Source organism: Bombina bombina, chromosome 8, assembly GCF_027579735.1.
Source record: "Bombina bombina isolate aBomBom1 chromosome 8, aBomBom1.pri, whole genome shotgun sequence".
In the NCBI taxonomy this organism is placed as follows: domain Eukaryota; kingdom Metazoa; phylum Chordata; class Amphibia; order Anura; family Bombinatoridae; genus Bombina; species Bombina bombina.
Genome location: NC_069506.1, coordinates 30970964 through 30998731, shown reverse-complemented (window position 1 = coordinate 30998731; position 27768 = coordinate 30970964). Strand labels below are relative to the sequence as shown.

At 40.2% G+C, this 27768-nt stretch overlaps 1 protein-coding gene and 1 pseudogene across 1 annotated transcript in view; both read left to right on the top strand.

The window, feature by feature from the left end:
• The first annotated feature begins 1592 nt into the window (after positions 1-1592).
• Positions 1593-27768, top strand: part of PADI2 (peptidyl arginine deiminase 2) — a 107957-nt gene continuing 81781 nt past the window's right edge. The window contains exon 1 of the mRNA XM_053690265.1: positions 1593-1760. Coding sequence (XP_053546240.1) covers positions 1660-1760 — 101 coding nt within the window. The 5' untranslated portion in view covers positions 1593-1659. The remainder of the gene's footprint in view (positions 1761-27768) is intronic.
• LOC128638359 (histone H2A, sperm-like) lies at positions 25093-27089 on the top strand (annotated as a pseudogene).

Below are 27768 nucleotides of genomic sequence, written 5' to 3'. Positions count from 1 at the left end.
CAATTTAAACAAGTTTCTCATGTACTCAGATTATCCATTTTTAGCCACCAATCAACAAACGCTACCCAAGTGTTGAACCAAAGATGGGCCGACTCCTAAGCTTCCATTCCTGTCTTTTCAAATAAAGATACCAAGAGAATGAAGAAAAATTGATAATAGGAGTAAATTAGAAGGTTGCTTAAAATTGCATGCTCTATCTGAATCGTCAAAGAAAAAAAATTGGTTCAATATCCCTTTAAGTAAAATACTCTTTATTGTGTTTTTAATAAAATAAGCAGGAAGTTCATAACATTAAACAACATCAAACACGTCATAGTTTATATTAATATAAACTTCAAAAATAATACAATTAAGCATAATTAATTGTAGAAATAACAACACACTGTCAAGAAAATATAACCTGAACATCTCTATGTAAAAAGAGAAAATATTTTACCTCAAAATGTCTTCAGCTCACCAGAGTAAGTGCTGTGTGAACAGTTATACTTCAGCTGCTGTCAGCTGCATGTTGGAAAAAAAACATCAGCAGTGCTGAGGTCATGCTTTGATTTACTGTGATCTCATGAGATTTCACTGAAATCTCACAAGATTTCAAAGTGTCTTTAAACTGAGTGGGAAAATAACATGACTGTGCCTGCACATGGCAGATGCACACTCCCTTGCATGTCCTGGGACTGGCCTCTTGATTGGCTGTTTAAAGTCCCTGTATAATGGGATGTGGCTACAGAGGAAATTTTGAAGTAAAATATCATCCTCCTTTTACATAAAGATGTTTAAGTCATATTTTCTAGTTAGCGTTTTACATATATGCTGCATCACTTTCCAATGCTTCAACATGTGGTTATCATGTCCCTTTAAATTCTAGATTTAGTTAACAGGGAATTACATAATGTAATATAAGAGTTGTATTTGTCCTTCCCTTACTCATCCATCTTCCATTTGCAACACACAAAGGGCACAATTTGACTCTTTCTCTTTGACTACTTTCTCCACATTAGACAAAAGGACACTTTCATGTGCAGAGCAATAGATGTCAGCTGTGTTAGCAACAATTATTTTTTATGTTTTTTACAATGTTCTACAGAAGTATTTTGGATCTAAACAAAAAAACACTGGGTGCTCTATATGAATAATAAAAGTTTAATTTTGACTTGCATGCCCCTTTTTTGTGTCCCCTAAAGGTGGGTTACCCCAGCTACAGAGTGTAGCCATTTACAGGACATCTATTTAAAATAATAATAATAAATAAGGAAAACTATTATACATTTTCCAATTACATCTTTTTGATGCAACACCGTAAAAAAAATATTGTAACCTTTTACCCTTATGCATTAACGCTTATATATTTATTTTCTTATATTTATATGAGCCAGTCATGCAAAAACTGGAATTAAACCACATATAAGTAAATCTATATCATCCCACAGACCATGAGGTACATGTGGTGAGTAAGATAAGATGCCCATACTGAGAGTAGCTATATATAGCAGGGTGGGTTACCCCACTCTCAGGGGTTTCCCGTGTGGGCGTGGCTGCTGCACTGTGATTGGCAGCTTCTGCAGCCAATGGCGTTTTAGGGGCAGTGCCTGGGTAAGTGATGGACAGAGTCACCTGCAGCAGGTGGAGCAGCACACTCAGTTGTCAGGGAACAGCAGCAGGATGCAGCAGCAGCAGCAGCACCGGACACTGCGCCTGGACCGCGGGCAGAGGCTAGAGGCTGTGTGTGTGCTGGGCACACGCATCTCCATAGACGTCAATGGGTGAGTGGGGGGATGCTGATAGTCACATGCAGGGTTAATGTGTGCAACTGTAATGTTATGTTAGGGAGACACACAGGGTTAATTAATATATCTGCTCATCATGTAATGCTGATACAGTGCACACAGGGTTAATTACTGTAATGCTGATCTAGTGCACACAGGGTTAATTACTGTATCTGCTCATCATGTTAAGCTTATTTATGTAATGCTGATATAGTGCACACAGGGTTAATTACTGTATCTGCTCATCATGTTAAGCTTATTTATGTAATGCTGATATAGTGCACACAGGGTTAATTACTGCAATGCTGATATAGTGCACACAGGGTTAATTACTGTAATGCTGATATAGTACACAGGGTTAATTACTGTAATGCTGATATAGTGCACACAGGGTTAATTACTGTAATGCTGATATAGTGCACACAGGGTTAATTAGTACTGCAATGCTGATATAGTGCACACAGGGTTAATTATTGTATCTGCTCATCATGTAATGCTGATATAGTGCACACAGGGTTAATTATTGTATCTGCTCATCATGTAATGCTGATTCAGTGCACACAGGGTTAATTACTGTATCTGCTCATCATGTTAAGCTTATTCATGTAATGCTGATACAGTGCACACAGGGTTAATTACTGTATCTGCTCATCATGTTAAGCTTATTCATGTAATGCTGATACAGTGCACACAGGGTTAATTACTGTATCTGCTCATCATGTTAAGCTTATTCATGTAATGCTGATATAGTGCACACAGGGTTAATTACTGTATCTGCTCATCATGTTAAGCTTATTCGTGTAATGCTGATACAGTGCACACAGGGTTAATTACTGTATCTGCTCATCATGTTAAGCTTATTCATGTAATGCTGATACAGTGCACACAGGGTTAATTACTGTATCTGCTCATCATGTTAAGCTTATTCATGTAATGCTGATATAGTGCACACAGGGTTAATTACTGTATCTGCTCATCATGTTAAGCTTATTCATGTAATGCTGATATAGTGCACACAGGGTTAATTACTGTATCTGCTCATCATGTTAAGCTTATTCGTGTAATGCTGATATAGTGCACACAGGGTTAATTACTGTATCTGCTCATCATGTTAAGCTTATTCATGTAATGCTGATATAGTGCATACAGGGTTAATTACTGTAATGCTGATATAGTGCACACAGGGTTAATTACTGCAATGCTGATATAGTGCACACAGGGTTATTTACTGTATCTGCTCATCATGTTAAGCTTATTTATGTAATGCTGATATAGTACCCACAGGGTTAATTACTGTATTTGCTCATCATGTTATGCTGATACAGTGCACATAGGGTTAATTACTGTAATGCTGATATAGTACACACGGTTAATTAATGCTGATATAGTGCACACAGGGTTAATTACTGCAATGCTGATATAGTGCACACAGGGTTAATTACTGTATCTGCTCATCATGTTAAGCTTATTCATGTAATGCTGATATAGTGCACACAGGGTTAATTACTGTATCTGCTCATCAGGTTATGCTGATTCATGTAATGCTGATATAGTACACACAGGGTTAATTACTGTATCTGCTCATCATGTTAAGCTTATTCGTGTAATGCTGATATAATGCACACAGGGTTAATTACTGTATCTGCTTATCATGTTATGCTTATTCGTGTAATGCTGATATAGTGCACACAGGGTTAATTACTGTAATGCTGATATAGTGCACACAGGGTTTATTACTGCAATGCTGATATAGTGCACACAGGGTTAATTACTGTATCTGCTCATCATGTTATGCTGATTCATGTAATGCTGATATAGTACACACAGGGTTAATTACTGTATCTGCTCATCATGTTAAGCTTATTTATGTAATGCTGATATAGTACACACAGGGTTAATTACTGTATCTGCTCATCATGTTAAGCTTATTCATGTAATGCTGATATAGTGCACACAGGGTTAATTACTGTATCTGCTCATCATGTTATGCTCATTATTGCTGAGAGGCAGATAGAAGCTTGTTGTCCCATAGTGTAATACTGATATAGTGCACATAGGGTTAATTACTGTATGTGCTCATCATGTTATGCTGATTCATGTAATGCTGATAGAGTACACACAGGGTTAATTACTGTAATGCTGATATAGTGCACACAGGGTTAATTACTGTAATGCTGATATAGTGCACACAGGGTTAATGAGTATATGTGTCTAATGATGTAATTCTAAGGGGTTAATGTTCCATAATGTAATGCTGAGAGAGCACACTGCATTAATGACTACAATAATGCTCTGAAGTAAACATAGTGCTTGCATCTGTCTAATAATGTAATGATGTATGCACAGGGTTAACAAAACATCTGCCTTCTAATGTAATACTAATGGGTGCACACAAAGGGTTAATACCCCAGAGCAGAGGGAGAACACAGGGTTAATGTCTATTAATGTAATAATGATGGGGAATGTGTAAGATCAATGCCCCACAATGTAAGAGTCATGGGGAGCACAAAGGGTTAAGGTCATATCATATAATTATGGAGAGTACACCTAGGGTTAATGCACCATAATGTAATGCTGCTAGAGAAAATATATAGCTAATACCTCATAAAATAATGCTAAAGGTAAATGCATAATGCTCCATAATATATTGCTGTAGGGTATACATAATGTGTTATATTATAATAATGCATGAGTACCTATAGGTTTAATGCTGATGGGAATACATAATGTGTTATAATAATGCATGAGTACCTATAGGTGTAATGCTGATGGGAATACATAATGTGTTATAATAATGCATGAGTACCTATAGGTGTAATGCTAATGGGAATACATAATGTGTTATAATAATGCATGAGTACCTATAGGTGTAATGCTGATGGGAATACATAATGTAATTATAATAATGCATGAGTACCTATAGGTGTAATGCTAATGGGAATACATAATGTGTTATAATAATGCATGAGTACCTATAAGTGTAATGCTGATGGGAATACATAATGTGTTATATTATAATAATGCATGAGTACCTATAGGTTTAATGCTGATGGGAATACATAATGTAATTATAATAATGCATGAGTACCTATAGGTGTAATGCTAATGGGAATACATAATGTGTTATAATAATGCATGAGTACCTATAAGTGTAATGCTGATGGGAATACATAATGTGTTATATTATATTATAATAATGCATGAGTACCTATAGGTTTAATGCTGATGGGAATACATAATATGTTATAATAATGCATGAGTACCAATAGGTGTAATGCTGATGGGAATACATAATGTGTTATAATAATGCATGAGTACCTATAGGTTTAATGCTGATGGGAATACATAATATGTTATAATAATGCATGAGTACCAATAGGTGTAATGCTGATGGGAATACATAATGTGTTATAATAATGCATGAGTACCTATAAGTGTAATGCTGATGGGAATACATAATGTGTTATATTATAATAATGCATGAGTACCTATAGGTTTAATGCTGATGGGAATACATAATGTGTTATAATAATGCATGAGTACCTATAGGTGTAATGCTGATGGGAATACATAATGTGTTATAATAATGCATGAGTACCTATAGGTGTAATGCTGATGGGAATACATAATGTGTTATATTATAATAATGCATGAGTACCTATAGGTTTAATGCTGATGGGAATACATAATGTGTTATAATAATGCATGAGTACCTATAGGTGTAATGCTGATGGGAATACATAATATGTTATAATAATGCATGAGTACCAATAGGTGTAATGCTGATGGGAATACATAATGTGTTGTAATAATGCATGAGTACCTATAGGTGTAATGCTGATGGGAATACATAATGTAATTATAATAATGCATGAGTACCTATAGGTGTAATGCTGATGGGAATACATATTGTGTTATATTATAATAATGCACGAGTACCTATAGGTGTAATGTTGATGGGAATACATATTGTGTTATATTATAATAATGCATGAGTACCTATAGGTGTAATGCTGATGGGAATACATAATATGTTATAATAATGCATGAGTACCAATAGGTGTAATGCTGATGGGAATACATAATGTGTTATAATAATGCATGAGTACCTATAAGTGTAATGCTGATGGGAATACATAATGTGTTATATTATAATAATGCATGAGTACCTATAGGTTTAATGCTGATGGGAATACATAATGTGTTATAATAATGCATGAGTACCAATAGGTGTAATGCTGATGGGAATACATAATATGTTATAATAATGCATGAGTACCAATAGGTGTAATGCTGATGGGAATACATAATGTGTTATAATAATGCATGAGTACCTATAGGTGTAATGCTGATGGGAATACATAATATGTTATAATAATGCATGAGTACCAATAGGTGTAATGCTGATGGGAATACATAATGTAATTATAATAATGCATGAGTACCTATAGGTGTAATGCTGATGGGAATACATAATGTGTTATAATAATGCATGAGTACCTATAAGTGTAATGCTGATGGGAATACATAATGTGTTATATTATAATAATGCATGAGTACCTATAGGTTTAATGCTGATGGGAATACATAATGTGTTATAATATAATAATGCATGAGTACCTATAGGTTTAATGCTGATGGGAATACATAATGTGTTATAATATAATAATGCATGAGTACCTATAGGTGTAATGCTGATGGGAATACATAATGTGTTATAATATAATAATGCATGAGTACCTATAGGTGTAATGCTGATGGGAATACATATTGTGTTATATTATAACCAAACTCAGATTGTAATATTCAGCTAAGATTTCCATCATCAATAATTGTTTTCCAATCTCTGCAAACTTCTGTTTTCAAATGTGCTTTGTTCTCTTGGTATCCCTTGTTGAAAAAAATTATGCACATATCCTACACTAGTGGGAGCTAGCTGCTGATTGGTGCCTGCACAGTTGCACACAGGGCCGCCATCAGGGGGTGACAGGGGTGACTCCTGTCAGGGGCCCAATGAGCCAGGGGGGCCCAATGAGCCAGGGGGGCCCCATGAGGCAAGAACTAAAAAAAAAAAAATTTATTTTTTTATTTTTTAATTTCGGCAGCCACCAGTGGGTACTATAGCAGAGTGCTAATTGAGCATGGGAAATGTTATTACAAGGAGTAAAGTATTAGCATTTGAGAGGATTTCTTAGTGTGCACTAAACCACTATGCTCAGTGTGAGACAGACTTGGCACTTTGTACAATGTGTGCCTGAGTCAGACGGCAGATCACTTTCATTTGAAGAGGAGGAAGGACTTACTTAGCAAATGTTTTTTATTTCTTTGTGCAATTTTGGATTGTAACTTCAGTGTGGTAGTAGTTGTATGGTGGGGCTAGGGGTCCATAAAAACACATTTTTTAGCAGCAGTGTATTTATGATTATTTGACAATGCTGTAGAAATTCTATATTTAAAACCATGCAGAAATGTTTCCTCCTCAATACACAAATGGTAGATGCCCTTTTGGCAGATATGCATTTTATATATATATATATATATATATTACATTCCAGTTTACTGACCCTTTATGCAAGGACTTTCCAGATGCAAGGAGGCATTTTATCTAAGATTTTTACATCTGCATAAAATTTTATACTCTCAGACTAAGATTGCTCAGTGTTTGAAATGAGACAGGTTAACTTAAAACTGTTCAGTTTACACTACAGCTGACTTAGTTTTGAAATACATACTAACAAGCCTAAATCCTGCATTTAACCAGATCTAATGGTATGAGTATCACAGCTTATGGTCCCACCAAGACCATATAGAGTACAGCATTTTCAAAATCCATAAGTACAGCTGACAGATGGGAAAATGTGTACCCTATATTTGAAGTGGTGCTCTTGGTTGGGGAAAATGGGAAAAAAAAAAACATATGTCAAGGTACTTTTCTTCATCTAGCCATCTACCCAGCTCATTAATGTACAATTTTGTATTCACAGAATTATTTTTGTTTGCACATTTACAAATATGATTCTTTAAAAAGTGATCTCTTAATTTCTGCATTTTTTTTATCATGCATGTCACACACTGTTGATTTAGGGCAGTGCTTTCCAAACTGTGTGTCGGGACACACTAGTGTGTCGGCAGCAGTGTGTAGGTGTGTCCCTGCTTCAGCACAAATTTTTAAAAAAAATTTTTTTTTTTGGTTTCTGACTTTCCGCCTGCCTGCTACGCATATCACATGATTGATACCTTGTGGATCACAGATCATCTTAACCAATTGGCGCAGCTCAGTGGGAACAAACTATTCCCATTGGCGGCACATTGGCTCCTGACTGCACGTGTAGTCTGCTTAATTGGCTCGTGACTGCAAGTGTAGTCAGTGAGTGGGGCAGCAGTGTGTTTGTAGTGTGGGCAGTAGTCAATCAGACTCACCGAGCTCTGAGGGCGGCAGCTTAAACGCTGAGCTGAAGTCAGAAGTCAGTGGGGTTTTTTTGCAACTAGCTCCCAGTAGTGCATTGCTGCTCCTGCTCTTGATATATGAATAGGAAGTGGAAACTTAAAAATGCTTGATGATGAAATGTGAGTGTCTTTATCTAATATTCAACCAAATATATATTGTGTTCATCCCATCAACCTCATGCATCCCATTAAAATAGTAAGTAGCTATTAGTGATATTAAACTTTTTTTTAATTCTTGCACATACATACTGTTACTTGTAAATACATTTAGTTATTATATAATTTATGTATGTGTCCGTATCTCTTAAAACAAGTTAGTTTAACCTCCTATTTGCTAGTACAACTGAATTAATTACTGTGTCGCGAAATGATGTAGGTCTAAAAAGTGTGTCACCAACATGAAAAGTTTGGAAAGCTCTGATTTAGGGGATGCATAAATGTTTCCTCCTGTGAGTGTTTCTGTGGGTGTATATGTTTATGTCTTTGTGCTTTGGTTTGTGTCTCTATGTGTATGTATTTTTTATCTGTGGGTCTCTCTGTGAGGGTGGGTGTTACCGTGTGTATGTCTTTGTGCATTTTCTGTGGATGTCTGTGAGGGTGTGTGCATATGTCTTTGAGCTTTTTCTATGGGTGTTTCTGTGAGGGTGTTTGTGTGTATGTATGTATGTATGTCTGTGTTTTCTGTGGGTGTCTCTGTGAGGGTGTGTGTATGTCTTTGTGTGTTTTCTGTGGATGTCTCAGTGAGGGTGTGTGTATGTATGTCTTTCTGTGTTTTTCATGTGGTTGTCTCTCTCTCTGTGTGTGTGTGTGTGTGTGTCTTTGTGTGTTTTCTGTGGGTGTCTCTGTGTGTGTATGTGTGTATATGTCTTTGTGTGTTTTCTGAGGCTGTCTCTGTCGGTGTTTCCTTTGGTGTATGTGCAAGTTTGAGTTTGTGTGTGTGTGTCCATTGTCTGTTCCTTTTTAGGACATTTTGACCTTACTACTAATTATTCACATCTTTCTACAGACTTTGAGACTAACAAGACCTTTCCGGAATTAACCACTCCACCATTTAACCTTTAAATTATTGTTTAGGCAGTTCAGGGCCCTTCCTTTCAGCCACTGCATGCTGTTGTCATCATTTAGTTGTCATCTTCCTTTACAAAAAGATAATCAGAACTCCATATTTTGTTTTCTAAATTTCCTTTTTTTTACAAAACTGTAGTTTACCTCATTACTTGTCAGGTCAATGTAAACAAGTGCTAAGTGTCTGTTTGGGTTTCTGTGTCTGAGTGTGTTTCTTTGCGTGTCTGCCAGAGTGTCTATATGTGAATCCTAATGTGTGAGTGTGTTTGTGTGTTTCAGTGTATGAGTGTGTCTGTGTGTGTGTGTATGTTACTACCTTTACAACATTTCCAAGTTTAAATAGACAATTAAGAATAAAGTGCATATACATTTTAGTCACTTGGTCAAAAATTGCACATGTCAAAGGAGGGGGGGGGGGCTGATCAATGGTTGAGTCAGGGGCCCCAAAATTTCTAGTAGCGGCCCTGGTTGCACACATTTGTCTCTTGTGATTGGCTAACGAGATGTGTTCATCTAGCTGCTTGTAGTGCATTAGGTTTCCTGTCCCTTTAATATAGTATATGGTAAATGTTGTATAATAGGTTTATATCAGATATTAAGTCATATGCAAAGCCCTAGACTTCATCAATAATTGTAGGTATAATTACATAAATAATTTGCTTTTTTTTATATATTTCCAACTAAAATGTCATCTTGGAAACTTATTTCATAGTCTGTACTGATTGGCATAGCCTACAGCAAAGTGCCAGAAATCTACTAGAAAACAAGTGCAGTGCATTTAGCTATTGTATTCAATAACAGCAAAAAACCTTTTGCTAAAATAAATACATAAATAACAAAGCAATGTACAGGTGTACTGTTAATATCAGCAAAAAACTGCTGCTATCTCTTGAGTCCCCTCCCTGCTCCCCTCCCTGCTTTTCAATAAAGGATACCAAGAGAATGCAAAAAAAATGATAAAAGGTGCAAATTGGAAAGTTATTCAAAATGGCATGATCTATCTCACTAGTTTTCAAACCTGTCCTCAGATCTCCCTAACAGGCCACATGGATATCTGAACTAGAGCACAGGTGAAATAATCAGCATACACATGGTTACTTTATCTGCTCTATCTGGCCTTTTGGGGAGGCCTGTGGAACAGGTTTGAAAACTAGTGAGAGAGAGCATGCAATCTTGAATAACTCCAATTTGCACCTATTAATAAATGTTTCTGCATTCTCTTATTGACCTTTATTGAAAAGCAGGGAGGGGATTTAAGAGATGGCAGCGGTTTTTCCTGCCATGTAGTGCTCTAGACGTGCACGCTCCCTATCTAGGTATCTCTTTAACACAGAATACCATGAAAACAAAGCAAATTTGATAATAGAAGTAAACTAGACACTTTTATTAAAATTGTTTGTTCTATTCAAATCACGTATGGGAAAAACTTAAAGGGACACTGAACCCAAATTTTTTATTTTGTGATTCAGATGGAACATACAATTTTAAGCAACTTTCTAATTTACTCCTATTATCAAATTTTCTTCATTCTCTTGGTATCTTTATTTGAAATCCAAGAATGTAAGTTTAGATGCCGGCCCATTTTTGGTGAATAACCTGGGTTGTTCTTGCTGATTATTGGATAAATTCATCCACCAATAATAGAAAAAAAAAAAGCTGTCCAGAGTTCTGAACTAATAAAAAAGCTTAGATGCCTACTTTTTCAAATAAAGATAGCAAGAGAATGAAGAAAAATTGATAATAGGAGTAAATTAGAAAGTTGCTTAAAGGGACACTGAACCCACATTTTTTTTCTTTTGTGATTCAGATAGAGCATGAAATTTTAAGCAACTTTCTAATTTACACCTATTATCACATTTTCTTCATTCTCTTGGAATCTTTATTTGAAATGCAAGAATGTAAGTTTATAAATAATGGCTTAATGTAACTTCTTGGACTTTAACAGCATATATCTAGCCATATTCTTTGTTCTTTTTATGTACCGATCTCTATACACCCTTGTTGTTATTTGGATTATCTCAATAAAAATTTATTTAAAAAAAAAAAAAAGAATGTAAGTTTAGATGTCGGCCCATTTTTGGTGAACAACCTAGGTTGTCCTTGCTGATTGGTGGATAAAGTCACCCACCAATCAAAAACTGCTGTCCAGAGTTCTAGCTTAGATGCCTTCTTTTTTATATATATAAAGATATGAAGAGAATGAAGAAACATTGACAATAGGAGTAAATTAGAAAGTTGATTAAAATTACATGCTCTATCTGAATCCCAAAAGAAAAAATTTGAGTTCAGTGTCCCTTTAAGTTTTACATCCCTTAAAAGGTATCACATGTGCCTCTCTTTTGGTATTTTTATTTTTTTTTGCAAAAGGATTTTACTTTCTAAGAAATCTACTTGTAAAGTTTTTTTTTTTTTTTTTTTTGTAATATGGCTCAATTCTCTATGACAGTGCTTTCCAAACTGTGTGTTATGACACATTAGTGTGTCGGCGGCAGTGTGTAGGTGTGTCCCTGCTTCAGCATACATTTTTTTGAATTTACATTTTTTTTAAAACATTTTTTGGCTTTCCGACTTTCCGCCTGCCTGCTACGCATACCTAGTGGGTCACAGATCATCTTAACCTATTGGCGCAGCTCAGTGGGAACTGAAACTATTTCCATTGGCGACTTTAATAGCACATTAGCTCCTGACTGCACATGTAGGGGCATATGTATCAAGTTCCGAATGGAGCTTGATGCCCCGTGTTTCTGGCGAGCCTGCAGGCTCACCAGAAACAGCAGTTATGAAGCAGCGGTCACAAAGACCTCTGAGCAGGCGGACAGACATCGCTGCAATTCAACCCGATCAAGTACGATCGGGTTGATTGACACCCCCTGCTGGCGGCCTATTGGCCGCGAGTCTGCAGGGGGCGGCTTTGCACCAGCAGCTCTTGTATTGCTCGCCATATTCAGCGAGGTCTGGCGGACCTGATCCGCAGTGTCGGATCAGGTCCGCCAGACCTTGATACATATGCCCTGTAGTCTCCTCAATCGGCTCATGACTGCGTGTGAGCCAGTGAGTGGGACAGCTGCTTGATGATGAAATGCGAGCGTCTTTATCTAATATTCCACCAAATATTCAGAAACTGTGTTCATCCCATCAACCTCATACATCCCATTAAACTAGTAAGTAGCTATTGGTGTTATTAAACTTTTTTTTTTTTTTATTCTTGCACATACATACTGTTACTTGTAAATACATTTTGTTATTATATAATTTATGTATGTGTTCTTATCTCTTTAAACAAGTTAGTTTAACCTCCTGTTTGCCAGTACAACTGAATTACTGTGTCGCGAAATTATATAGGTCTAAAAAGTGCGTCTCCAACATGAGAAGTTTGGAAAGCTCTGCTCTATGAGAATAAGATCATACCATGATATATGAACAGTGTTGTCTTAAAGGGACACTAAACCCAATTTTTTTTTCTTTCATGATTCAGATAGAGCAGCAACTTTCTATTTTTCTCGTATTATAATTTTTTTTTCTTCGTTCTCTTGCTATCTTTATTTGAAAAAGAAGGAATCTAAGCTAAGGAGCCAGACAATTTATGATTCAGGACCCTTGACAGCACTTGTTTATTGGTGATGTTCAATCAGTAAGCACAACCCAGGTAGTGAACCAAAAATGGTCTGACTTCTAAACTTACATTCTTGCTTTTCAAATAAAGATAGCAAGAGAATGAATTAAAATTCATAATAGGAGTAAATGATAAAGTTGCTTAAAATTGCTGCTCTATTTGAATCCTGAAAGAAAAAAATTGGGTTCAGTGGGACACAAAATTTTGTTTGGTTGAAAAAGTATGGTTCTCAATACTAAAAAAAAAAAACACTAATCAAAAGTTGCATAATATTGTGAAAATTGAAATTATTGTATTTGAGGTCCATAGATATTTCAAATATTTATTTTGTTGCATGTTTGTTTCATTTGGAGATGATTCAATCCAGAAAGCCTGTAAAATCTATATACAGAAACTTGTTACATTGTATAGGCTTTACTCTGTGTTTTTTTGTTTTTTTTTTATTTTGTATCTCAATATCATTTTAGTGCATTTAAAGTTTTTAGATCTATATAAAAGTGATGGCAAGTTTAGGCATACGCTAACATGTTTACAATTCTATGCCGGTGTTCTATTGAGAACTCCAATACATCGAAAACTCCAATCTGACATCACTTCCGGTAATTCCATACATCTGATTGGTCCGTGTCTCAGTGAGTGAAAGGCTTAACAACCAATCAGATGGGCACTGTAATCGCCTATCTTTACTATCTGCCTGGGGGGTTCAAGGGAGGCAAAGCCCCCCTTGTAAACCTCATCCCCCAAGGTTTACTTGGGGTGTATGCCAGAGGATCAGCGGTGCGTCCCCCAAGACAGGCAAAAACAGATAGTGAAAATAGAAGAGTCACCGGAAGTTATGTCAGATTGGAGTTGGAGTTCTTGACAGAACATCGGTCAAGAATTGAAACCGCAAACTTTTTTTTTTTTTTTTAAAGATATTCAGAATATAATAAAATGTGAAGATGTTATATTCACACTATTATGGCGCTTCCTTCTTCTTCAGTTAGGTGACGTAGAGAGCATAAATTATGTTTGCGGATAGTTACTGCATGCACCTCTTTCTTAGTCGCTTTTTTTTTTAAGAGATGCCATATGGCACACGATTTGATTGGATGCCACATTTAGTATTAAAAAAAAAAGCTCTCAAGAGCCGGTGGTTTGGTAAGAAAAGGAACTTATTACAACAATTTGCCCCAACACCTTGATATTTGACTGTTCACTTATCTGTGTTTTTAATATACTGGGAGTGGACACTATATACATAAATCTCCATTTATTAAGCAGCGGATGCTGCTTTGGAGTCCCATCGTTTCAGGCTTGCCTGAAATGAAAGTTAAAGGGACATAATACTCATATGCTAAATCACTTGAAACTGATGCAGTATAACTATAAAAAGCTGACATGAAAATTTATCCTGAGCATCTCTATGTAAAAAAGGAAGATATTTTACCTCACAATTTCCTCGGCTCACAAAAGTAAGTGCTGTGTAAAATGTTATAGTTCAGCTGCTGTCCAGCTGCAGGTAAAAAAATAAAAATGAAGAAATGAACTGCAGCCAATCAGCATCAGCAGTGCTGAGGTCATGAACCCTTTTACTGTGATCTCATGAGATTTCATAGTAAACTTCCTTAAACTGAATAGGAAAATAACATGAGTGTGCATCAGGCACGCTCCCTTGCCTGTCCCGGGACAGGCATACTGATTTGCTGCTTAAAGTCCTTTACAATAGGGTGTGAGTACTTAGGATATTTTTAGGTAAAATATCTTTCTTTTTTACATAGTGATGCTCAGGTGATATTTTCTAATCAGCTTTTTACAGCTATGCTGCATCACTTTCAAGTGTTTCAACATTTGGGTATCATGGCCCTTTAAGAAGCAGCAGTCATAAGACCACTGCTCCTTAACTTGTGTGAAATAATTAATAATAGATCCGATACGATCTGGATGATTGACATCCACTGAGCAGCATTTCACTAGAAATGCTTGTGCAATGATAAATGTGGACAGCGTATGCTGTCGGCATTTAGCGAGGTCGAGCGGACATAATTCACTACAGCAAATCTGCCCCATAGACTCTAGATTTAACGATACTCTGGAATTTTAGTAAGTAAATATGTTAAGCTAGTTTCTCTTTATGGGTGTTTAATGACGCTTCTTTTCTCTCGTTATATATTATTTTTACCCTTTGGCCTAACATAGACTGTGTGGTGCATTTCCATACAATGTGATGCAATTCTGTCTGGCAGCCAAGAGATTAATAGTTTTGTATGTGTGAAGGTGCTGCTGTGCTGAGTGTTATTTCTTTTACTGTTCGTGAGCAAGTCCATAATTACCAAAGACGTTGCATGATGTAAGCTGAGACCTCAGGGTATATATTATGTTACAGATCCTCTTTGTGACCTGTACGACACTAAGGACAAGTCCTGTTGGCCCAACATTAAGGTTTTTATGGCTTGTAATGTTACAGAATACGTCTGACATGCTATATTAACCCTATGCTGAGTTTGAAGTACTGAGGTTGGTGACTTTAAAGGAACATTAAACACGTTGAGATATTAAAGGGACAGTAAACTGTAAAATAGTTTTTCCCTTAATGTGTTTACAATTGCTTTTTTACCAACTGCAGAGTAAAAAATGTATGAAAATTAGCTTTTTAAGGTTTATTTCTGTATATTAAAGCTCGGATTTTGTGTTTTGAAGCCACAGCCTAATAAAATAGGTTGAGCTTGTAGGTATAATCAGATCTCATTACTGTATCACATTGTGTACATATACATGTCTTTATCTTATATCTGTAGGTATAATCAGATCTCATTACTGTATCACATTGTGCACATATACATGTGTCTATATCTTATATCTGTAGGTATAATCAGATCTCATTACTGTATCACATTGTGTACATATACATGTGTCTATATCTTATATCTGTAGGTATAATCAGATCTCATTACTGTATCACATTGTGCACATATACATGTGTCTATATCTTATATCTGTAGGTATAATCAGATCTCATTACTGTATCACATTGTGTACATATACATGTGTCTTTATCTTATATCTGTAGGTATAATCAGATCTCATTACTTTATCACATTGTGTACATATACATGTGTCTATATCTTATATCTGTAGGTATAATCAGATCTCATTACTGTATCACATTGTGTACATATACATGTCTTTATCTTATATCTGTAGGTATAATCAGATCTCATTACTTTATCACATTGTGTACATATACATGTGTCTTTATCTTATATCTGTAGGTATAATCAGATCTCATTACTGTATCACATTGTGTACATATACATGTGTCTGTATCTTATATCTGTAGGTATAATCAGATCTCATTACTGTATCACATTGTGTACATATACATGTGTCTTTTTCTTATATCTGTAGGTATAATCAGATCTCATTACTGTATCACATTGTGTACATATACATGTGTCTGTATCTTATATCTGTAGGTATAATCAGATCTCATTACTGTATCACATTGTGTACATATACATGTGTCTTTATCTTATATCTGTAGGTATAATCAGATCTCATTACTTTATCACACTGTGTACATATACCTGTGTCTTTATCTTATATCTGTAGGTATAATCAGATCTCATTACTTTATCACATTGTGTACATATACATGTGTCTGTATCTTATATCTGTAGGTATAATCAGATCTCATTAATGTATCACATATACCTGCTACTTTATCTTATATCTGTCCTTAAAACAATCACCAATACTTTGAGAGAACAATGGAAAATCAACATTTTACTACCTTATCTCTGCTTTATCACACTGGGAGTGTAATTTATTCTGCTGGCTGTGTTTACAAAGCTTATCTATAGCTTGGACCTGCGGCCACAAACTTTCAGAATAGGTGGGGATACCACATGCTAAATTAACAATTTCAAATGCCAATATAAGGGTAAAGGAGCTACTTGTAAACAATTTAATACACTCCAGCAGGTAAAGTGGATCATTGGGAACAAATTAAAGGGGAGAACATTTTTGAGTAAACTGTCCCTTTAATATTCAATGTTTAAAGGGATATGAAACTCCAAAAATGTATTTCATGATTCAGATAGAGCAGCAATTTTAATCAACTTTCTAATTTACTTTTATTATCAATTTTTATTTGTTCTATTGGTATCTTTTGTTGAAAAGCAGGGTGTATGCTTAGGAGCCAACCCATTTCTGGTGCACTATAGGGCAGCAGTTTCTAAGAATGTTATCCATTTGCAAGAACACTAGATGGCAGCACTATTTCCAGCCATGTAGTGCACCAGATGCTACCTAGGTATCTATTTAACACAGAATATCATGAAAACAGAACAAATTTGTTAATAGAAGTAAATTTTATTTTTATTTTTTTACAAGGGTATATTTTGTCAGAATCTTAGCTTAGATTCCTGCTTTTTCAAATAAAGATAGCAAGAGGATGAAGAAAATTGATAATAGGAGTAAATTAGAAAGTTTCTTAAAATCGCATGCTCTATCTGAATCATGAAAGAAAAAAATTGGGTTTAGCGTCCCTTTTTTAAGAACCCTGATTGATCAGTCTATAACCTCATTTATAGCAGTACCTAATTGGCCACAGGAAAGGAGAAAAGATAAATAGCACTGAACAACATTAATCAAGGGGTGTGTCCCTGGAATGCAAAATAATGAAAATGTTTAAAGAAAATCCCTATTTCCGCTGTTTTCTATGGGGTAATGTCTTCTGGAGGAGCATCTCGGCAGCAGATTAAATACATTTATAGTAACTAGTGCTACTTCTACAAGCCAGAAGCAGCACAAAAAAGTGTGCCTAAATAGTGTACATTTTTAACTTTCCCACCTGCAGAAAATCCTTTTTCATATATAGAGTAAAAGTTTTAACTGCACAAACGAATCAACTACATTTGGATGTTTATTTATTTTGTTAAAGGGACCGGCTGTCTTGTTTTTCAACAAATGCTGTAAATATGGAAACATTTGACATTTTTAGACCAGACATACATTAAAGATGATCTCTGTATGCAAAGCATAAACACTGAAGATAATATCTGGTATATCTGGGAATTGTGAATATGCTGTACTTCTTAGTAACTAATAAGTGTGTGTATGTACAGGTATATATGTCTGGGGTTAACTGCCTGTGACTCTGTGCATGTTACAGGGTCATGGGATGTGTACCCGGTCCGGCCTGAGAGTGCTGTCCCATTCCGTGTTTTGTATATGTCTGGGGAGATTACATAAGCCTGTGCACCCTTCATTTTTCCCTAGTTTGCTGGATTGTGAGCCTGCATTGTGTGGCTGTTTAGGGACCCAGATTTTTGGAAGAGACCTTGACGTGGTACCTGGGCTTGTCCCATTTGGCCAGATGCGGTAACTAACTCTTCCATTTTTACTCTTTACCTTAGTAGAGTGCTTGTAAGTGAGTGCTGGACTTTCTCTGTGTGTTATATTTATTTATTTGTTTTGTAATTTTCCCTTTTGGGACTTGCACCCAGACCTGTCTGGAGTTAACTGCCTGTGACTCTGTGGACAGTGCAGCTTCCTGAGAGTGCTATTGTGCACCCAGGGCTGTGCATGTTACAGGGTCATGGGATGTGTACCCGGTCCGGCCTGAGAGTGCTGTCTCCTTCTGTGTTTTGTGTGTGTGTGTGTGTGTGTGATATATATATATAATTACACATACACACTGAACTCTTTCACATGCTCAGTAGACAATACTGCCTCAGAAAGTGAGCATCTAAATAGACCACAATTTGGATAATAAAAGTAAATTTTATATTTTGTAAATTGGATGCTCTGAGTCATAAAAAGTTTGCTTTTGACTTGAGTCCTTTATACACTATAAGAAAGAGGGATGTAATGTTACATCACATGTAGAGAAACAAAATGGGAGTTTCAAAAAATCAATTGTACATAAATGATATCCTTTCTAAACAATCAGTGGTTGTAGGTAATGATACTGGCTGTAAACAACAGAACAATTCTTTACATCTGAAGAACCATGAAACAAGGACCATAGTGTTTCAGTGGAATCTGTATTTGCATATTGCTGGCCATGTATTCAGTGCTGCACAATGGTAAACATACATAACTATTACACACAATAGTTTTAGCCCATAACAGGAAATACTGTCTGACTCCTTGCTCCACAATAGCACGTGCACAGCTAGTTATGTATGTGGGTTTGGGACTAATAAAGTCATGTAAGAGCTTTTGCCTTGGGAGATGTTAGGCTGTTTTTTTTGTTTGTTTTTTAGTATGTGTGAGAAAAGGCTTGAGAGGGTGTAGTTTAGTGCCATACAGGGCAGCTGTAATGAGACCCCCCTGGGCAATTTTGGAAAACAAAAATGTCATAGAATTGTATGAAACAGAACAAGAAACAAGAAAAGTCTCCCAAAAGACAAATACCTGCTAAAGGGAAGATTAATTAAAGGGATATGAAACCCAAACGTGACGGCGGTGTTGGAATCCTGCTCTCCCCCTCCTGCACTTATCAGTACCTACCTCCAATCCCATCTCTCTCCTTCTCCTCCTTTTGAAGTCCACTGCATTCGCCTGTTTTCCCCCCTCTCCCTCAGAGTGGCAGTCATCTATCGCCCTCCTGGTCCTACCTCCCATTTCCTTGACAACTTTGCCGCCTAGCTTCCTCAAATATACTAACCCTAATTCTTGGGGACTTCAACATTCTCATTGACAACCCATCTGCCCCTGCTGCCTCTAATTTTCTTTCACTCACATCCTCCTTCGGTCTCTCACAATCCACCCTATTCCCTACCCACCATGATGGACACTCTATCGACCTGGTATTTTCCTACCTCTGCTCTTTATCTGACCTCACCTGTCGCCCTTTTCCCATTTTTGACCATCACCTGGTCACCTATAATATTAATGCAACAGCTAAACCCACTTCTCCATCCCGCCCCCGCACCTGTATAAATCTACATGCTGTGGATCCGCTCCAATTTTCAAAAATTATTCAAGATCTCCTCCCTCCTCCCTGCCCTTATCTCGCAACAGCCCACTATAACAAAACACTGTCCTCTGCACTAGACACACTTGCACCTCCCCAGCTGCGCAGAACATCACGCCGTCAGCTGCAGCCCTGGCACTCTCAGCAAACACGCTGTTTGCAAAAATGCTCCCGTACTGCTGAGCGTGTCTGGAGGAAAACTCACTCTGAACCTGACTTCATACACTATAAGTTTATTCTTCATTCATACACTTCTGCCCTTCACTTAGCCAAGCAAACCCACTGCTCTTCTCTTATATCTACTCTTTCCTCAAACCCTAAACGACTCTTCTCCACCTTTAACTCTCTCCTCTACCCTCCTGCTCCACCCCCTCCATCTGTCTTTAGTGCTCAAGACCTGGCAGACTACTTCTTAAACAAAACACATACTATCCGAAGCATCATCCCAACACCAACCTGCAATATTTCATCAACAGGCCCAGTTACTCCCTCTGCCACCCTCTGCATCTTCCATCCAGCCACTGAGAATGAAGTTTCTTCCTCACTACCTGGCCGCTCGACCCTATCCATTTCCATCTAATACGCTCCTTATCTTCCACCCTCACTCCTGCTCTTACCCACATCTTCAACCTATCTCTCTCTACTGGCTCATTCCCATCTTCTTTCAAACATGCAAAAGTCACTCCCATACTCAAAAAAACCCTCCCTCTACCCTAATTCTCCTGAAAGCTACCGTCCCATATCACTGCTTCCACTAACATCAAAACTCCTTGAAAAACTAGTTTACATTCGCCTAACCCAATTCCTGTCCGCCAACTCCTTGCTTGACCCCCTGCAATCCGGATTCCACCCCAAACACTCAACTGAGACTGCCCTTACCAAGGTTACTAATGATCTTCTCTCTGCTAAAAATATTGGACACTACTCTATACTCATCTTACTTGACCTCTCAGCTGCCTTCGACACAGTTGACCACCCCCTCCTCCTACAGACCCTTAGCTCTTTTGACCTCTGTGACACTGCCCTTTCCTGGATTCACTCTTATCTTTCTCACAGGTCTTTTTCTGTGTCATTTGCCAGCGACCCCACCTCTACAATGCCTCTGTCTGTTGGAGTACCTCAAGGATCTGTTCTGGGTCCTCTACTCTTCTCCATTTATACTTCTTCGCTGGGTAAACTTATCAACAGTTATGGCTTCAAATATCACCTCTATGCTGATGACACCCAGATCTACCTCTCCACCCCTGCTCTCTCTCCCTCTGTCCTTTCTCATGTCAGCGACTGCCTATCTGGTATTTCTTCTTGGGTGGCCTCTCACCACCTAAAGATTAACATGTCCAAGACTGAGCTCCTTCTTATCCCTCTCAAGCTCTACGCCGACTTGTGACTTCTCTATCCCTGTTGACGGCATTACCATTTCCCCATCGCCCCAAGTCCGCTGCCTCGGAGTTACACTTGACTCAAATCTATCCTTCGCCCCCCATATCCAATCGCTTTCTATATCCTGCCACAACCATCTACGCAACATTTCCAAGATTCAACCTTTTCTGTGCGCTAACACCACAAAGCAAATTATCCACTCCCTTGTTATTTCCCGACTTGACTACTGCAATAACCTACTTACTGGCCTTCCTCATTCCCGCCTCTCCCCCCTTCAATCCATCCTAAATTCCTCTGCTAGGCTTATCCACCTTTCCCGTCGCTCTTTATCTGCTGCACCTCTCTGCGAGTCCCTTCATTGGCTCCCCATACACAGCAGAATTAAATTCAAAATTCTCACCCTTGCATACAAAGCGCTCACCAACACCGCTCCCCTCTACCTATCCTCTCTAATCAACAAGTATACTCCAGCTCGCCCCCACTAATATCCAACAATGACCTGCTCCTTGCATCCACGACTATCACCTCCTCTCATACTAGATTGCAGGACTTCTGTCGTGCAGCACCTACCCTCTGGAACACTCTCCCTGGTGCAGCACCTACCCTCTGGAACACTCTCCCTCGTGCAGCACCTACCCTCTGGAACACTCTCCCTCGTGCAGCACCTACCCTCTGGAACACTCTCCCTGGTGCAGTGCAGCACCTACCCTCTGGAACACTCTCCCTCGTGCAGCACCTACCCTCTGGAACACTCTCCCTGGTGCAGCACCTACCCTCTGGAACACTCTCCCTGGTGCAGCACCTACCCTCTGGAACACTCTCCCTGGTGCAGCACCTACCCTCTGGAACACTCTCCCTGGTGCAGCACCTACCCTCTGGAACACTCTCCCTGGTGCAGCACCTACCCTCTGGAACACTCTCCCTGGTGCAGCACCTACCCTCTGGAACACTCTCCCTGGTGCAGCACCTACCCTCTGGAACACTCTCCCTGGTGCAGCACCTACCCTCTGGAACACTCTCCCTGGTGCAGCACCTACCCTCTGGAACACTCTCCCTGGTGCAGCACCTACCCTCTGGAACACTCTCCCTGGTGCAGCACCTACCCTCTGGAACACTCTCCCTGGTGCAGCACCTACCCTCTGGAACACTCTCCCTGGTGCAGCACCTACCCTCTGGAACACTCTCCCTGGTGCAGCACCTACCCTCTGGAACACTCTCCCTGGTGCAGCACCTACCCTCTGGAACACTCTCCCTGGTGCAGCACCTACCCTCTGGAACACTCTCCCTGGTGCAGCACCTACCCTCTGGAACACTCTCCCTGGTGCAGCACCTACCCTCTGGAACACTCTCCCTGGTGCAGCACCTACCCTCTGGAACACTCTCCCTGGTGCAGCACCTACCCTCTGGAACACTCTCCCTGGTGCAGCACCTACCCTCTGGAACACTCTCCCTGGTGCAGCACCTACCCTCTGGAACACTCTCCCTGGTGCAGCACCTACCCTCTGGAACACTCTCCCTGGTGCAGCACCTACCCTCTGGAACACTCTCCCTGGTGCAGCACCTACCCTCTGGAACACTCTCCCTGGTGCAGCACCTACCCTCTGGAACACTCTCCCTGGTGCAGCACCTACCCTCTGGAACACTCTCCCTGGTGCAGCACCTACCCTCTGGAACACTCTCCCTGGTGCAGCACCTACCCTCTGGAACACTCTCCCTCGTGCAGCACCTACCCTCTGGAACACTCTCCCTGGTGCAGCACCTACCCTCTGGAACACTCTCCCTGGTGCAGCACCTACCCTCTGGAACACTCTCCCTCGTGCAGCACCTACCCTCTGGAACACTCTCCCTGGTGCAGCACCTACCCTCTGGAACACTCTCCCTGGTGCAGCACCTACCCTCTGGAACACTCTCCCTCGTGCAGCACCTACCCTCTGGAACACTCTCCCTGGTGCAGCACCTACCCTCTGGAACACTCTCCCTCGTGCAGCACCTACCCTCTGGAACACTCTCCCTCGTGCAGCACCTACCCTCTGGAACACTCTCCCTCGTGCAGCACCTACCCTCTGGAACACTCTCCCTGGTGCAGCACCTACCCTCTGGAACACTCTCCCTCGTGCAGCACCTACCCTCTGGAACACTCTCCCTGGTGCAGCACCTACCCTCTGGAACACTCTCCCTCGTGCAGCACCTACCCTCTGGAACACTCTCCCTCGTGCAGCACCTACCCTCTGGAACACTCTCCCTGGTGCAGCACCTACCCTCTGGAACACTCTCCCTGGTGCAGCACCTACCCTCTGGAACACTCTCCCTGGTGCAGCACCTACCCTCTGGAACACTCTCCCTGGTGCAGCACCTACCCTCTGGAACACTCTCCCTGGTGCAGCACCTACCCTCTGGAACACTCTCCCTGGTGCAGCACCTACCCTCTGGAACACTCTCCCTCGTGCAGCACCTACCCTCTGGAACACTCTCCCTGGTGCAGCACCTACCCTCTGGAACACTCTCCCTCGTGCAGCACCTACCCCCTGGAACACTCTCCCTGGTGCAGCACCTACCCTCTGGAACACTCTCCCTCGTGCAGCACCTACCCTGTGGAACACTCTCCCTCGTGCAGCACCTACCCTCTGGAACACTCTCCCTCGTGCAGCACCTACCCTCTGGAACACTCTCCCTCGTGCAGCACCTACCCTCTGGAACACTCTCCCTCGTGCAGCACCTACCCTCTGGAACACTCTCCCTCGTGCAGCACCTACCCTCTGGAACACTCTCCCTGGTGCAGCACCTACCCTCTGGAACACTCTCCCTGGTGCAGCACCTACCCTCTGGAACACTCTCCCTGGTGCAGCACCTACCCTCTGGAACACTCTCCCTGGTGCAGCACCTACCCTCTGGAACACTCTCCCTGGTGCAGCACCTACCCTCTGGAACACTCTCCCTGGTGCAGCACCTACCCTCTGGAACACTCTCCCTGGTGCAGCACCTACCCTCTGGAACACTCTCCCTGGTGCAGCACCTACCCTCTGGAACATTCTCCCTGGTGCAGCACCTACCCTCTGGAACACTCTCCCTGGTGCAGCACCTACCCTCTGGAACACTCTCCCTGGTGCAGCACCTACCCTCTGGAACACTCTCCCTGGTGCAGCACCTACCCTCTGGAACACTCTCCCTGGTGCAGCACCTACCCTCTGGAACACTCTCCCTGGTGCAGCACCTACCCTCTGGAACACTCTCCCTCGTGCAGCACCTACCCTCTGGAACACTCTCCCTGGTGCAGCACCTACCCTCTGGAACACTCTCCCTGGTGCAGCACCTACCCTCTGGAACATTCTCCCTGGTGCAGCACCTACCCTCTGGAACACTCTCCCTGGTGCAGCACCTACCCTCTGGAACACTCTTCCTGGTGCAGCACCTACCCTCTGGAACACTCTCCCTGGTGCAGCACCTACCCTCTGGAACACTCTCCCTGGTGCAGCACCTACCCTCTGGAACACTCTCCCTCGTGCAGCACCTACCCTCTGGAACACTCTCCCTCGTGCAGCACCTACCCTCTGGAACACTCTCCCTGGAGCAGCACCTACCCTCTGGAACACTCTCCCTGGTGCAGCACCTACCCTCTGGAACACTCTCCCTGGTGCAGCACCTACCCTCTGGAACACTCTCCCTGGTGCAGCACCTACCCTCTGGAACACTCTCCCTGGTGCAGCACCTACCCTCTGGAACACTCTCCCTCGTGCAGCACCTACCCTCTGGAACACTCTCCCTCGTGCTGTCAGGCTTTGCCCTAATCTTTCTTCCTTTAAATGCTCCCTGAAGACTTTTCTGTTCAGAGAAGCCGACCACCCAACTCAATAATAAAATCGCTTACCTAACATTTCCCTTATCTAACATCTTTCACAATCTTGCAGTCCTCACCTCCTGTTTCTCAATCTCCTACCCTTCTAGATTGTGAGTTCCCACGGGAATAGGGCCCTCAATTCCTCCTGTATGTGTTTGTAAATGTTGTCCTGTCTATATCATTGTTTTATTTAAATGAATTGTATCCATGGACAGCGCTGCGAATATGATGGCGCTTCATAAATAAAGTATAATAATAATAATCATACCTAGGTAGCATCTGGTGCACTACATGGCAGGAAATAGTGCTGCCCTCTAGTGCTCTTGCAAATAGATAACATTCTAGCAAAACTACTGCCATATAGTGCTCCACAAATGGGCTGGCTCATTTTTAAAAAAAAATTGCAGGCACATAATGAAAGCGCACTGTAAAATTGTTTTCACTATGTATAATTAATCATTTTATGGGGAATTGAGTTCAATGTTCTTTTAAAGGGCATAAAAAAACTAAAATCATTCATAGAATTATGTAATCTGAGCAAATATTAGCCTGAGAATATATACTACATGTGTGTTTTTAAATGACATTAGTTTTTTAAATATTGGGGGGGGGGGGAAATAAGGGTAACAATCTAATGTCCATGACATTGCTCTCTGGTAGAGTGTCAGGGTTTTTTTCCCTCTTTTGTTTGCCATGTGCTGCTGGCAGCCATTTTACTCACCTCTCTTGCTGACTCTGGTGCATACTGTGTGATGCTGCTCATTTCCTGCACTTCCTTTTATGGCCAGACTGGTGTTCATCATCAGTGTGAGACAGGATGCAGTCTCAGAATTGTGATGTCATCACTTATTATTTAAAGGGCCTCTATTCATTATGCTTTGCCCTTGCGTTGTCTCAGACCTGTTTGTGAGAGCTCCTGTGTATTACCTGGCTGTCTGACGTCCCTCCTGGTTCCTGATCCCTGGCTTGTTCCTGACTCTGCTGTTCTCCTTGTTCCTGATTCCGGCTCGTCTGACTATTCGCTTTGGCTCCTGACTTGGCTCGTCTGATTACCAGCTCTGGTTTTGATTCCTGGCTTATTTGTTTTGTGGACTTTTTATTATTTTTTGCTATTAATAAAGGTGTGATTATTTTTGTACTTCTCGTCTCTGTCTGATTCCTGGCACCCTGACATAGAGGTAGTTTGGTGATTGCTTATTTAGTTTTATAATGTCTGGTCGTGGAAAGAAGGTTACCAAGCCTGCAGCTGGCAAGACCTCCAAAGGCAGGTCTCCAGTTCCCAGTTGACCGTATCCACAGGTTCCTCAAGAAGGGAAATTATGCAGAGCGGATTGGGTCAGGATCTGCTATCTATCTGGGAGCTACTCTGGAATATCTCTGCACTGAGGTCTTAGAGCTGGCAGGAAATGTTGCAAGAGACAACAAGAAATCCAGGATCTTACCCAAGCGCAGTCAGAATTGATGAGGAACTGGCTAAGCTGTTTGATGGCATCACTATTGCTGATGGAGGTGTCTTGCCAGACATCCATGCCCAGCTTCTACCAAAGAAAACCTTTAAAGGGTCCTCATCACAACAACCTAAAGCTGCTGAATCCCAGTAGCTTAAATGATAAAACGGAAAATCAATATTTTATTGTCTTGGAGAGTTTTATTCTAGTTTAAATAGCAGGTTACTCTTATTTAACATTTTAATTTATGCAAATAAAAGGTATAGTTTATAAACTTAAAAAAAAAAACATTCTAATGTTGATAATGCAGTGAGTGCCGCCATATATGTGCAAAACAAGAAGGCTTAAGCACTCAACTAGAAATGGCCATATACCTAATAACTTATGAGATCGTGCGTACCCATAGTGCATACTTTTAGATCACGTGCGCCTTTTACAACAAGCTGTAATACATTAGTCTGGTACCATCTAGAAGGAAAGTCTAATCCAAAAGTACCAGGTAATCTAAATAAAACTCTTTACAACAACCCCAGACGTACACTTCAGCCTGTAGCGGCCTCACCGGTGGAGGCAAAGTTATGGCACAGTGGGTAGAAATTATGTTTGTTTAAATATTTAAAGGAATACGAAATCTGATAAGCACAAAAAGCTTACTTCTAGCGCAATTAACGCTCGAGCTGGAGTGTTAATTAGTGCTCCACTTGTAAGCTGGCTCTTATTAAGGTAAAAGCTATGGCACCTTTAAATGGGTACCATTCCTTTTGAACAAGTTTGGGTTTTTCCCAGGTTTGTTCTTAGTTCAGTACACCTCTTTTCTTCATGCCAAGAACATATCAAATCAGATTCAAATCCTCAGCAAACCATTGATTAAGTTGATTGTTATATGCCCTAAAAGACATTAGGTACTGACCCCAGCATCTACATTTCTAAAAATGAGACCTTTAAATCGGAAGCATTCCCACTACAACCCCTTTGTATGCAACTTCAGTTCAGATAACCAGCTATCTAAAAAGTCCATTACACACTGGCGCTCAAAAGTTTAGGCTCACTTAGACATTTCCTTATTTTGCATGAAAACATACATGAAATGAGTTTAATTAGGAAATAGTTATTGACAAGGTTAGAAATAATGAATTTTAAGTGAAATAATAATTGTTCTTCAAACTTTGCTTTTGTCAAATAATCCTCCACGTGCAGCAATTACAGCCTTACAGACCTTTGGCATCTAGTTGTCAATTTGTTGAGGTAATCTG